At 58.3% G+C, this 12886-nt stretch overlaps 1 protein-coding gene across 1 annotated transcript in view; it reads left to right on the top strand.

Annotated features, from left to right (window-relative positions):
* The window catches only part of LOC144608173 (putative flap endonuclease 1 homolog), a 29863-nt gene extending 17314 nt beyond the window's left edge, over nt 1-12549 (top strand). The window contains 9 exon segments of the mRNA XM_078425666.1: nt 736-781; nt 2293-2390; nt 4578-4714; nt 5872-5932; nt 6682-6813; nt 10359-10510; nt 10891-11035; nt 12235-12318; nt 12320-12549. Of these exon segments, the coding sequence (XP_078281792.1) occupies nt 736-781; nt 2293-2390; nt 4578-4714; nt 5872-5932; nt 6682-6813; nt 10359-10510; nt 10891-11035; nt 12235-12318; nt 12320-12406 (942 nt within the window). The 3' untranslated portion in view covers nt 12407-12549.
* The last annotated feature ends 337 nt before the right edge of the window (nt 12550-12886 follow it).

A 12886-nucleotide genomic window follows, 5' to 3' on the forward strand; every position in this document is an offset into this window, starting at 1 on the left:
GGTGGAGTTGCTGCCTTCCAGCACCAGAGACCCGGCTTCGACCCTGACTACGGGTGCCGTCTGTACGGAGTCCGTACATTTTTCCCTGTGACCCGTTTGGCTTTCCTCCCACACTCCAAAGACGTACGGGTTTGTAGGTTAATTGGCTTTGGTAAAAATTGTAAAATTGTCCCGAGTGTGTGTGTGTGTGTGTGTGTGTGTGTGTGTGTGTGTGTGTGTGTGTGTGTGTGTGTGTGTAGAATAATGCACGTGTACGGAACGGTCGCAGGTCAGTGTGGACAAGGTGAGCTGAAAGTGTGTAGGGAAAGAACTGCAGGTGCTGGTTTAAATCAAAGGTAGACACAAAACAGAATCAAAGGTCGACCCGAAACGTCACCCATTCCTTCTCTCCAGAGACGCTGCCTGACCCTGCTGAGTTACTCCAGCATTTTGTGTCTACCTTCGATTTAAACCAGCATCTGCAGGGTTTTTTCCCCCAACACCATTCTTTGGGCAGCACAACAGATATGTAAGCGTAGCTCTCTGTAAAACCCATAATAAACAAAAAAAGAAAGTCCAGCACATTCTCCCTGCGACCGCGTGGGGGTTCCTCCGGGTGATCCGGCTTCCTCCCACATTCCAAAAGGTGGGAGCATGGCAGGGGGTGGAGGTGGGAGGTGGGGGAGGGACATTGTACGAGGGGAGGCTGCCGGCTGTCTGATGTGGGCTGCTAACATCTCCTCTTCTCCCCGACAGGGAACAGAGCCGAGAGAAAAAAAGGCAGGAGCGCAAAACACAGCAGGTACAACATCCGTGCCGCCCCAGAGCTCCACCCACAGGCCATTCGGCCCATCCAGCGTGTGACTGCTCCTTACAACAGCAATCCCACAGCCCTCTTCTCCCCCACAGCTCTTGTATTAATCCCACACTAATGCCACCGCCCCGCTCTCTCTCCACTGTCCCATATCAATTCCATTGCCCTGCTCTCTCACAACACTACATTAATGCTCACACTAATCCCACCGCCCCGCACACTACCCACAGCCCTGTATCAATCCCACACTAATCCCACTTCCCCACTCTCTCCCCACAGTCCCACATCAATCACACACTAATCCCACTTCCCCACTCTCTCCCCACAGTCCCACATCAATCACACACTAATCCCACTTCCCCACTCTCTCCCCACCGCCCTGTGTCAATCCCACACTAATCCCACCGCCCCGCTCCCTCCTAATTTTGGTCTCCTAATTTGAGGAAGGACGTCCTTGCTATTGAGGCAGTGCAGCGTAGGTTCACCAGTTTAATCCCTGGGATGGCGGGACTGTCATATGAGGAAAGATTGGAAAGGCTGGGCTTGTATTCACTGGAGTTTAGAAGAATGAGAGGGGATCTTATAGAGACGTATAAAATTATAAAAGGATTAAGGCAAGCGAGATGCAGGAAACAGTTTCCCAATGTTGGGGGAGTCCAGAACCAGGGGGCACGGTCTAAGAATAAAGGGGAGGCCATTTAAAACTGAGGTGAGAAGAAACTTTTTCACCTAGAGAGTTGTGAATTTGTGGAATTCTCTGCCACAGAAGGCAGTGGAGGCTGATTCACTGGATGGATTTAAAAGAGAGTTAGATAGAGCTCTAGGGGCTAGCGGAATCAAGGGATATGGGGAGAAGGCAGGAACTGGTTACTGATTGTGGATGATCAGCCGTGATCACAATGAATAGCGATGCTGGCTCGAAGGACCAAATGGCCTCCTCCTGCACCTATTTTCTATGTTTTTATATTTTTTCCCAGTCCCGCATCAATCCCACACTAATCCCACTGCCTCCCACTCTCCTACACTACATTAATGCTCACACTAATCCCACTACCCCCCACTCTCCCACACTACATTAATGCTCACACTAATCCCACTACCCCCCACTCTCCCACACTACATTAATGCTCACACTAATCCCACTACCCCCCACTCTCCCACACTACATTAATGCTCACACTAATCCCACTACCCCCCACTCTCCCACACTACATTAATGCTCACACTAATCCCACTACCCCCCACTCTCCCACACTACATTAATGCTCACACTAATCCCACTACCCCCCACTCTCCCACACTACATTAATGCTCACACTATCCCACCGCCCTGTGTCAACCCCGCACTAATCCCACCTCCCCCGCGGGCGGCCCCATGAATGGGCTGTGGTCAGAGCTGAGGGTTGGTGTGTCCGGGCGGTGGGCCGTTGACCCTGCGGTTCCCCTCCACTTCTCCGGCGTCTGGTGTTAACGGGGTCTCCCCCCTGTCCTTCCCACAGCGGAGCTGGAGGGCAAGGTCCCGGTGGAGCGCTTCTCCAGGAACGGCCGGCGTGATTGCCAGCGACTGCTCACTCTCCTGGGCGTCCCCTACATCGAGGTACGATCCGCCAGCCGCAGGCCCTTCAGCCCAACACTGGGGGTAGCACGGAGCAGACGGCAGACTGTGTTATTGGTTTATTGTTGTAACATGTACCCAGATTGGAGAGGATTAGGTCACCCAACCACAGGGAGGATGTCATTTAGCTGGAAAGGGCGCAGAGAGGATTTGCGAGGATGTTGCCAGCACCGGAGGGCCTGAGCTCTAGGGAGAGGTTGGGCAGGCTGGGACTCTATTCCTTGGAGCGCAGGAGGATGAGGGGTGATCTTATAGAGGCAGACAAAATCATGAGAAGAATAGATAGAATTGAACAGCTGCTGGTGAAGGTTTAGCGGTACATGTGTCAAACATGGGGCAGGTGGGATTAGTGTTGACGGGGCAGCTTGGTCGGCATGGATAGGTTGATAGGTTGAGATACAGCAGGGAAACAGGCCCACTGAGGCCTCACCCACCAGTTCCAGGTTAATAGACAATAGACAGGAGGAAGCCCTTCGAGCCAGCACCATCATTGAATGTGATCATGGCTTTTCATTCTCAATCAGTACCCTGTTCCTGCCTTCTCCCCGTACCCCCTGACTCCGCTATCCTTAAGAACTCTATCTAGCTCTCTCTTGAAAGCATTCAGAGAATTGGCCTCCACTGCCCTCTGAGGAAGAGAATTCCACAGATTCACAACTCTCTGACTGAAAAAGTTTTTCCTCATCTCAGTTCTAAATGGCCTACCCCTTATTCTTAAACTGTGGCCCCTTGTTCTGGACTCCCCCAACATTGGGAACATGTTTCCTGCCTCTAACGTGTCCAACCCCTTAATAATCTTATACGTTTCGATAAGATCTCCTCTCATCCTTCTAAATTCCAGTGTATACAAGCCTAGTCGCTCCAGTCTTTCAACATACGACAGTCCCGCCTTTCCGGGAATTAACCTAGTAAACCTACGCTGCACGCCCTCAATAGCAAGAATATCCTTCCTCACATTTGGAGACCAAAACTGCACACAGTACTCCAGGTGCAGTCTCACTAGGGCCCTGTACAACTACAGGTTCTACCACTTTCTCATTCACTCCCTACACACTAAGGGCAATTTACAGGAGGAAACTGGAGCACCCGGAGGAAACCCACGCGGTCACAGGGAGAACGTGCGACTGCACACACACACGCACACACACACACACACACACACACACACACACACACACACACACACACACACAGCACACAGCACACGAGGTCAGGTTGGAACCGGGGTCTCTGGCGCTGAGAGGCAGAGGCTCCACCCGCTGCACCACTGTCCTGCAGGGTGTGTTTCCATGCAGTGTATCTCCGTGAGTGCGGGCAGTGTGATAGAGGTGTACTGAAATATAAATGGCTGTAGAGTGGGACGGTTCTGTCACTGATGTCCAGGAGGGGTGACGTTGAGGGCTAGGACGGGCCCGATGGGCTGAAGGGCTCGTTACACTGCAGTGTGACAGTGGGAGGAGTTAAGGATAGGGGGAAGTGGTATTTCAGGGCAGTGTGAGTGGGATGGACGGACTGGCCTGAGGTGAGCTGGACCCCAGCGTGCCGCCCGTGACCCTGGAGTGTGCGCTGAACCAACACGAGCGTGCTACTGGCATGACCCACTCTGACCCAGGGTGCTCCTGACGTGACCCCATGGAGCACCCTTGTGACCTCGCTGTGACCCCAGCATGACCTGTTGTGACCCCAGTGTGACCTGTTGTGACCCCAGAGTGACCTGTTGTGACCTCGCTGTGACCTGTTGTGACCCCAGCGTGACCTGTTGTGACCCCAGTGTGACCTGTTGTGACCCCAGTGTGACCTGTTGTGCTCCAGCAAGACTGGTTGTGACCCCACCCTGACCCCAGTGTGACCTGTTGTGACCCCAGGGTGACCTGTTGTGACCCCAGCGTGACCTGTTGTGACCCCAGCGTGACCTGTTGTGACCCCAGCGTGACCTGTTGTGACCCCAGCGTGACCTGTTGTGACCCCAGCGTGACCTGTTGTGACCCCAGCGTGACCTGTTGTGACCCCAGCGTGACCTGTTGTGACCCCAGTGTGACCTGTTGTGACCCCAGCATGACCTGTTGTGACACCAGCGTGACCTGTTGTGACCCCAGCGTGACCTGTTGTGACCTTTTGTGACCTGTTGTGACCCCGCCGTGACCCCGCTGTGATGCTGCCGTCCCGCAGGCCCCGGCTGAGGCGGAGGCCACATGTGCGGCGCTGGTCCGTGCCGGCCTGGTCCACTGCACGGCCACCGAGGACATGGACGCGCTGCCCTTCGGCTGCAGCCGGCTGGTGCGGCACGTCACTGCCAGCCCACACGCGTGAGTGTACACACGTCACGTCACCGCCAGCCCACACGCGTGAGTGTAGACCCGTCACGTCACCGCCTGCCCACACGCGTGAGTGTACACACGTCACGACACCACCAGCCCACACGCATGAGTTGTCGCAACACGATACCGCCAACCCACAAGCGTGAATGGAGACACATCATAGCCAGTCCACACGCATGTGTAGACATGTCATGTCAGCCCACATGCGTGAGTGTAGTCACGGCATCGCAACACGTCACCACTAGCCCACACGCCTGAGTGTAGACACGTCACCACCAGCCCACACGCCTGAGTGTAGACACGTCACAGCCAGCCCACACGCCTGAGTGTAGACACATCATGTCAGCCCACACGCCTGAGTGTAGACACGTCACGCCAGCCCACACGCCTGAGTGTAGACACATCATGTCAGCCCACACGCCTGAGTGTAGACACGTCACGCCAGCCCACACGCCTGAGTGTAGACACATCATGTCAGCCCACACGCCTGAGTGTAGACACGTCACGCCAGCCCACACGCCTGAGTGTAGACACATCATGTCAGCCCACATGCGTGAGTGTAGACACGTCATGGCAGCCCTCACGCGTGAGTGGGGAAAGAGGGAGGGAGGGAGGGGGGGGAGTCAGAGATATGGGAGGTGGGGGTGGTAGTGCAGGGGAGGCGGACTGGGTGTGGGGGAGGGAGAGGGGTGCATCTGGAGGTGGGGGGAGGGGAGGGTGGTCTCTGGGTGGGGGAGGGGAGGGAGGTCCCTGGGTGGGGGAGGGGAGGGTGGTCTCTGGGTGGGGGAGGGGAGGGTGGTCTCTGGGTGGGGGAGGGGAGGGTGGTCTCTGGGTGGGGGAGGGGAGGGAGGTCTCTGGGTGGGGGAGGGGTGGGTGGTCTCTGGATGAGGGAGGGAGAGGGTGGTCTCTGGGTGGGGGAGGGGAGGGTGGTCTCTGGGTGGGGGAGGGGAGGGTGGTCTCTGGGTGGGGGAGGGGAGGGTGGTCTCTGGGTGGGGGAGGGAGAGGGTGGTCTCTGGGTGGGGGAGGGGAGGGTGGTCTCTGGGTGGGGGAGGGGAGGGTGGTCTCTGGGTTGGTGTGTGACCCCGTCTCTCTCTCTCTCTCTCTCTCTCTCTCTCTCTCTCTCTCTCTCTCTCTCCCCACCCCAGGAGAGTGGAGGAGTTCTCTCTCCCCGCCGTGCTCCAGGCCCTGCAGCTGTCCCACGAGCAGGTCAGTCAGGGACAGGGTGGGGGTGTTTGTCACCCTCCCCATGGGGCTGGGTGGGGTGACGCGAGGGGCAGGGGTGGGGGCTGGGCCGGGGGAGGAGGTGGGGGGCTGGGTGGGGTGACACGAGGGGCAGGGGTGGGGGCTGGGCCGGGGGAGGAGGTGGGGGGCTGTTTACTGACTCCCCCTGTCTGGGGGGTAGGAGAGGTGGGTGGGAGGAGAGGGGCAAGAAGAGGTGAGGGAGAGGGTGGGTGGGTGTGGGACAGGGGGGGGAGTCAGTGTGTGTAGCATGACGGCGGGGGGGTCAAGAGCTCAGACAGATTGGGGGAGGGGGGGTGCTGTTTACAGACCCTGTGCGTGGGTGTGGTAAGGTTGGGGTGGGTTGAGGTTGGGGTGGGGATGGGGGTGTGTGGTTGGGGTGGGCTGTGAGCTGTGTGTTGGGTGGGGACTGTGTGTGGGGTGGGGGGGTGTGGTTGGGGTGGGGGGGTGTGTGGTTGGGGTGGGCTGTGGACTGTGTGTGGGGTGGGGGGTGTGTGTGGTTGGGGTGGGTTGTGTGGGGGGTGGGGGGTGTGTGGTTGGGGTGGGCTGTGAGCTGTGTGTTGGGTGGGGACTGTGTGGGGTGGGGGGTGTGGTTGGGGTGGGCTGTGAGCTGTGTGTTGGGTGGGGACTGTGTGGGGTGGGGGGTGTGGTTGGGGTGGGCTGTGGGCTGTGTGTGGGGGTGTGACCTGCTGCCCTCTGCCCCCCCCCCCCCCCAGTTTGTGGACCTGTGCATCCTGCTGGGCTGTGATTACTGCGATAAGATCCGGGGTGTGGGTCCGGGCCGGGCCCTGCCCCTCCTGCAGCAGCATCGTTCCCTGGACGGTGTGGTGCAGCACCTGCGGCCCGGGGTAAGTGAACCCCCGAACCCCACTGACCCCCTCTCCACCCGAACCCCACTGACCCCCTCTCCACCCGAACCCCATTCGAACCCCCCCCGCACCGCAAACTCCATCCTAACCCCCCCCGTACTCCAAACACCCCCCCGCCACCGTACCCCAAACCCCCCCGTGTACCTCAAACCCCATCCAAACACTCCCCCACGTACCGCAAACCCCATCCGAACCCCCCCTGTACTCCAAACACCCCCCCGCCACCGTACCCCAAACCCCATCTGAACCTCCCCGTACCCCAAACCCCATCCAAACCCCCCCCTCATCGTACCCCAAACCCCATCCAAACACCCCCCGTACCCCAAATCCCATTCGAACCCCCCTGTACTCCAACCCCCCCCTGTACTCCAAACCCCCCCGCCACCGTACCCCAAACCCCATCCGAACCCCCCCTCCGTACCCCAAACTCCATCCGAACCCCCCCACCCCCTCCGTACCCCAAACCGAGGAACTAAGACTGAAGGCGGACAACATGGAGTATGCGCTTCAAACACTGCGGCACATCAGGGACTGGGAGAATGACCTGCACGCTGTGTTTGTGGAGGCCGTCACGCCCGACAGAGTAACTGCTTCCAACGTGCTCCGTGGTGACGTACATGGTGTGACTGCTAGCGAGGGGAACAGACGTGAGGGCCGAGTTGGAGCAACTTCAGCCCGTCAAGGAGGTCTGAGATTCTTGCTCCCTGTGCAGACAAGGGTGGTTCAGGGGGGCCATTCGAGAGGGGACAGGGAAGGAAAAACCTAGTCGTCATTGGGGATCGTATAGTTAGGGGCATGGACACGAGGATCGAGAGTCCCGAAAGCTGTGCTGCCCGCCTGGTGCCCGGGTTCAGGACATCTCGTCAGACCTGCAGAGGAACTTGGAGTGTGAGGGGAAATATCCGGTGGTCGTGGTCCATGTGGATAGAGTTGAATAATTTTGTTGCATCAGCGTTCACAGTGTAAGACACCAGCAACGTGCCTGAAGTTTAAGAGAGTCAGGGGTTGGAAGTTAGTGGAGTGGCTATTACTAGGGAGAAGGTGCTTGGGAAGCTTAACGGCCTGAAGGTGGATAAGTCACCTAGGCTGGATGGACTTCACCCTAGGGCTCTGAAAGAGGTGGCTTTAGAGATTGTGGGGGCATTAATTCTGATATTTCACGAATCACTAAGAGTCAGGAGTGGTTCCAGACGATTGGAAAATTGCCAACATGACCCCTGCTGCACAAGAAGGGTGCAAAGCAGAATAGTGGGGACTATTGGCCGGTTAGTCTGACTTCAGTGGTCGGTAAGATTTTAGAGTTCATTATAAAGGACGAGGTTACGGATAAAGGGGGCACTAATCCCACTGCCCCACTCTGTATCCACAGCCCGGTATCCATCCCCACACTAATCCCACTGCCCCACTCTGTATCCACAGCCCTGTATCCATCCCCACACTAATCCCACTGCCCCACTCTGTATCCACAGCACTGTTTCAATCCCACACTAATCCCACTGCCCCACTCTGTATCCACAGCCCCGTATCCATCCCCACACTAATCCCACTGCCCCACTCTGTATCCACAGCCCCGTATCCATCCCCACACTAATCCCACTGCCCCACTCCCTCTCCACAGCCCGGTATCCATCCCGACACTAATCCCACTGCCCCACTGTCTGTATCCACAACCCGGTATCCATCCCCACACTAATCCCACTGCCCCACTGTCTGTGTCCACAGCCCGGTATCCATCCCCGCACTAATCCCACTGCCCCACTCTGTATCCACAGCCCCGTATCCATCCCCACACTAATCCCACTGCCCCACTCTGTATCCACAGCCCCGTATCCATCCCCACACTAATCCCACTGCCCCTCTCTGTATCCACAGCCCCGTATCCATCCCCACACTAATCCCACTGCCCCTCTCTGTATCCACAGCACTGTTTCAATCCCGTACTAAATCCCCTCTTTACAATAAAGGTTTTTTTCCTCTGGTTGGCTGCCAGTGACTAGCAGAGTTCCGCAGGTGCATATTAATGATTTGGACGAGGGGATTGAAGGATTTTGTGACCTAGTTAGCGGATGATAACAAAAATAGGTGGAGGTGCCGCTAGTGTAGAGAGAGCAGGAACTCTGCAGAAGGACTTGGGACAGGTTGGGAGAGTGGGCAGAGAAGTAGCAGATGTTATATAGCGTAGCAAAGTGTGTGGAGTCATGCATTTTGGTCGTAGGAATAAAGGCGTAGACTATTTTCTAAAAGGGGACAGAATTCCAGAAATCGGAAGTGCAAAGGGACTTGGGAGTGCTGGTGCAGGATTCCCTAAAGGTTAATGTGCAAGTCAAATTGGTGGTAAAGAAAGCAAACACAATGGGAGCATTTATTTCACGAGACCAACAACACAAAAACAGGGATGTAATGCTGAGGCTCTATAAGGCGCTGGTCGGGCCGCATTTGGAGTATTGTGAGCAATTATGGGCCCCATATCTGGGGAAGGATGTGCTGGCTCCGGAGAGGGTCCAGAGGAGGTTTACAAGAATGATCCCAGGAATGAATAGATTAGCCTACGATGAGCATTTGACGGCACTGGGCCTGCACTCACTGGAGTTTAGAAGGATGAGGGGGGAATCTCACTGAAGCTTACCAAATAGTGAAAGGCCTGGATAGAGTGGATGTGGAGAGGATGTTTCCACCAGTGGGAGAGTCATAGCCTCAGAATTAAAGGACTTGCCTTTAGGAAGGTGATGAGGAGGAATGTCTTTAGTCAGAGGGTGGTGAATCTGTGGAACTCTTTGCCACAGAAGGCTGTGGAGGCTCTCAATGGGTATTTTTAAGGTAGATAGATAGATTCTTGATTAGTACGAGTGCCAGGGGTTACGGGGAGAAGGCGGGAGAATGGGGTTAGGAGGGAGAGATAGATCAGCCATGATTGAATGGCGGAGAAGACTTGATGGGCCGAATGGCCTAATTCTGCTCCAACCACTAGAAAAAAAAGCACTGCTGCCTGGACAGTGGTGCAGCACTTGGGGCCTGGGACAGATGGGACTGACCCCCCCCCCCCCCCCCTCCCAACACCCCCACCCCTCCCACAGCTCTAGACACAGTTCACTCCCCCACCTTCCTGCCCCCCCCCCCCCCCGTGGGAGAGGCTGATGTAGGATCAATCGTGCGGTGGGGGTGGGAGGAGTCGAGACGGTGCTCAGACCGGTACCAGATGGTGTCTCCCCGCTGCGTCTGGGGTTCATGATGGGGAGGGGAGGGGTGTGGGAGGTGTCTACCCATGTCCCTCCCTGTCTCCCCAGCGGCCGGTGGAGAGGGAGCTGGGGGTGGTGGGGAGGGGGGGGTGTGCCGTGTCTAGCCATGTCCCTCCCTGTCTCCCCAGCGGCCGGTGGAGAGGGAGCTGGGGGTGGTGGGGAGGGGGGGGTGTGCCGTGTCTAGCCATGTCCCTCCCTGTCTCCCCAGCGGCCGGTGGAGAGGGAGCTGGGGGTGGGGGGGAGGGGGGTGTGTGCCGTGTCTAGCCGTGTCTCTCCGTGTCTCCCCAGCGGCTGGCGGTGCCGGAGGACTGGCCGTACCGGGAGGCTCGTCGCCTCTTCCTGCAGCCGGTGGTGACGGACCCGGGGGGGGTGACGCTGGAGTGGGGGGCTCCCGACGAGGAGGGGCTGGTACAGCTGCTGGTGCACGAGAAGCACGCCAAGTATGTCACCCCCACCCCTTCCCGCCGCTCACCCCTTGCCTCACCCCACCCGTCTCACCCCTCCCCCGTCTCACGCCACCCCCGAATCACCTCACTCACCCCACCCTCCCGTCTCACCCCGTCTCCGCGACCCTCGAATCAACCCCCACACCGCTCACCCCACCCACCCCCCACCCCGTCTCACCACCCCATTTCACTCCCCCCCCCCGTCTCACCCCCCTTCAATTCCCCCCGTTACCCCCCCCATCTCTTCAGCCCCCCACCAGTCCCCCTTACCCCCCCCCCTCCCGGTTTCTCTCCCACCTCCGCCCCGTCGCCCATCTCTCCCGTGTCTAGCCGCTGTGCGCTCTGTCCACGGCTGTGCGGTCGGTGTGTTGCAGGGAGTGGCGCGTGCGGGGCCGTATCCGGCGCCTGCGGGAGTCGCAGCGGGAGGTGGAGCGTCGCAGCGGCACGTTCACGGCCGAGCGGCAGCAGCGTCTCGACGACTTCTACAGCCGCGTGGGAGCGCTGCGGTATCGCCGCCAGGTACGGGGGGGGGCTGCGGTATCACCACCAGGTACGGGGGGCTACAGTACTAACGCCAGGTACGGGGGGGGCTACGGTACTACTACGGCCACGTGGGAGCGCTGTGAAACCGCCGCCAGGTACGGGGGGGGGGGGGGCTACGGTACTAACGCCAGGCACGGTGGGGGGGGCAGAATGGGGGGGGGGGGGGTCCTGTGGTACCGGTACTTGGGAGGTAATGAGTGGAGAGGGGACAGGTAAGACGCGGTATTGGCGACAGGTATGAGGACAGGACAGGTGTGGGGGGGGGGGTCATCAGGGGTGTGGGAGTGAGGGGAAAAAACGGGATGGGGGGGTGCTTCCAGTACCGCCACCAGGTCAGGGTGTGGGGCACCGTGTGAGGGCCACAGGGAACAACTGACGGGGGTGGGGGGAGGGAGGGGGCAGGGAGGGGGCAGCACATGGGTGGGAGTGTGACCGCGAGGGTTTTCTCCGGGTGCTCCGGTTTCCTCCAAAGGCGTACAGGTTTATAGGTTGTGAAGGAAAGAACTGCAGATGCCGGTTTAAATCGAAGGTAGACGCAAAATGCTGGAGTAACTCAGCGGGTCAGGCAGTATCTCTGGAGAGAAGGAATGGGCGACGTTTCGTGTCGAGACCCTTCTTCAGTCTGAGATGAAGGGTCCGAGACCCTTCTTCAGTCAGTCTCGGCATCTCCTGAGATGCTGCCTGACCCGCTGAGTTACTCCAGCATTTTGTGTCAACCCAGGTTTGTAGGTTAATTGGCATCTGTAATTTGTTCCTAGTGGGCAGTAGAGGTATCTGGGGAGTTGATGGTGATGTGGGGGGGGACAGAGTACAGGGTACAGTTACTGTACTCACACTCCCCACTCTCCCCACTCTCTCTCTCTCTCTCTCTCTCTCTCCCTCCCTCCCTCCCTCCCTCCCTCCCTCCCTCCCTCCCTCCCTCCCTCCCTCCCTCCCTCCCTCCCTCCCTCCCTCTCTCCCCTTCCCTCCCTCCCTCCCTCCCTCCCTCCCTCCCTCCCTCCCTCCCTCCCTCTCTCCCCTTCCCTCCCTCCCTCCCTCCCTCCCTCCCTCCCTCCCTCCCTCCCTCCCTCTCTCCCCTTCCCTCCCTCCCTCCCTCCCTCCCTCCCTCCCTCCCTCCCTCCCTCCCTCCCTCCCTCCCTCCCTCCCTCCCTCCCCTCCCTGCATTCCCCCTTCAGGGAGACGAGCCTCACTTCAAGCTGCCGATGAAGAGACGAAGGATTGCTCGCCGCAACCTCTCCCACCCCCCCCTCCGCCGCCGCCCCCCCCCCCCACACCTGCTCCCCCGCCCCCTCCACCGCCCTGCCTGCCGGGCCAGAGAACCTTCCGGAAACTCTGCCACTGGTTTAACTCCGTCGGGGCAGAGACACCCTACCCCGGGCCCCAGCTTACTGCTTCAAAGGTCACTCCGGCCCTGACCTTGACCGGTGGTCAGTCCGTGCCCCTCGGTGGTCAAGCCAAGTGGCTGGAGTTCTCCTTTGGCAAATCATGTCTGTAGAATGGCCACCATGTGCGTAAAATGGCCACATGTGTGTTAAATGGCCACCATGTGTGTGAAATGGCCACCATGTGTGTAAAATGGCCACCATGTGTGTTAAATGGCCACCATGTGTGTAAAATGGCCACCATGTGCGTAAAATGGCCACATGTGTGTTAAATGGCCACCATGTGTGTGAAATGGCCACCATGTGTGTAAAATGGCCACCATGTGTGTAAAATGGCCACATGTGTGTGAAATGGCCATCATGTCTTTGAAATGGCCAACATGTGTGTAAAATGGCCACCATGTGTGTAAAATGGCCACCATGTGTGTGAAATGGCCACCATGTG

This window comes from Rhinoraja longicauda, chromosome 2 (genome assembly GCF_053455715.1).
Source record: "Rhinoraja longicauda isolate Sanriku21f chromosome 2, sRhiLon1.1, whole genome shotgun sequence".
Classification (NCBI taxonomy): Eukaryota; Metazoa; Chordata; class Chondrichthyes; order Rajiformes; family Arhynchobatidae; genus Rhinoraja; species Rhinoraja longicauda.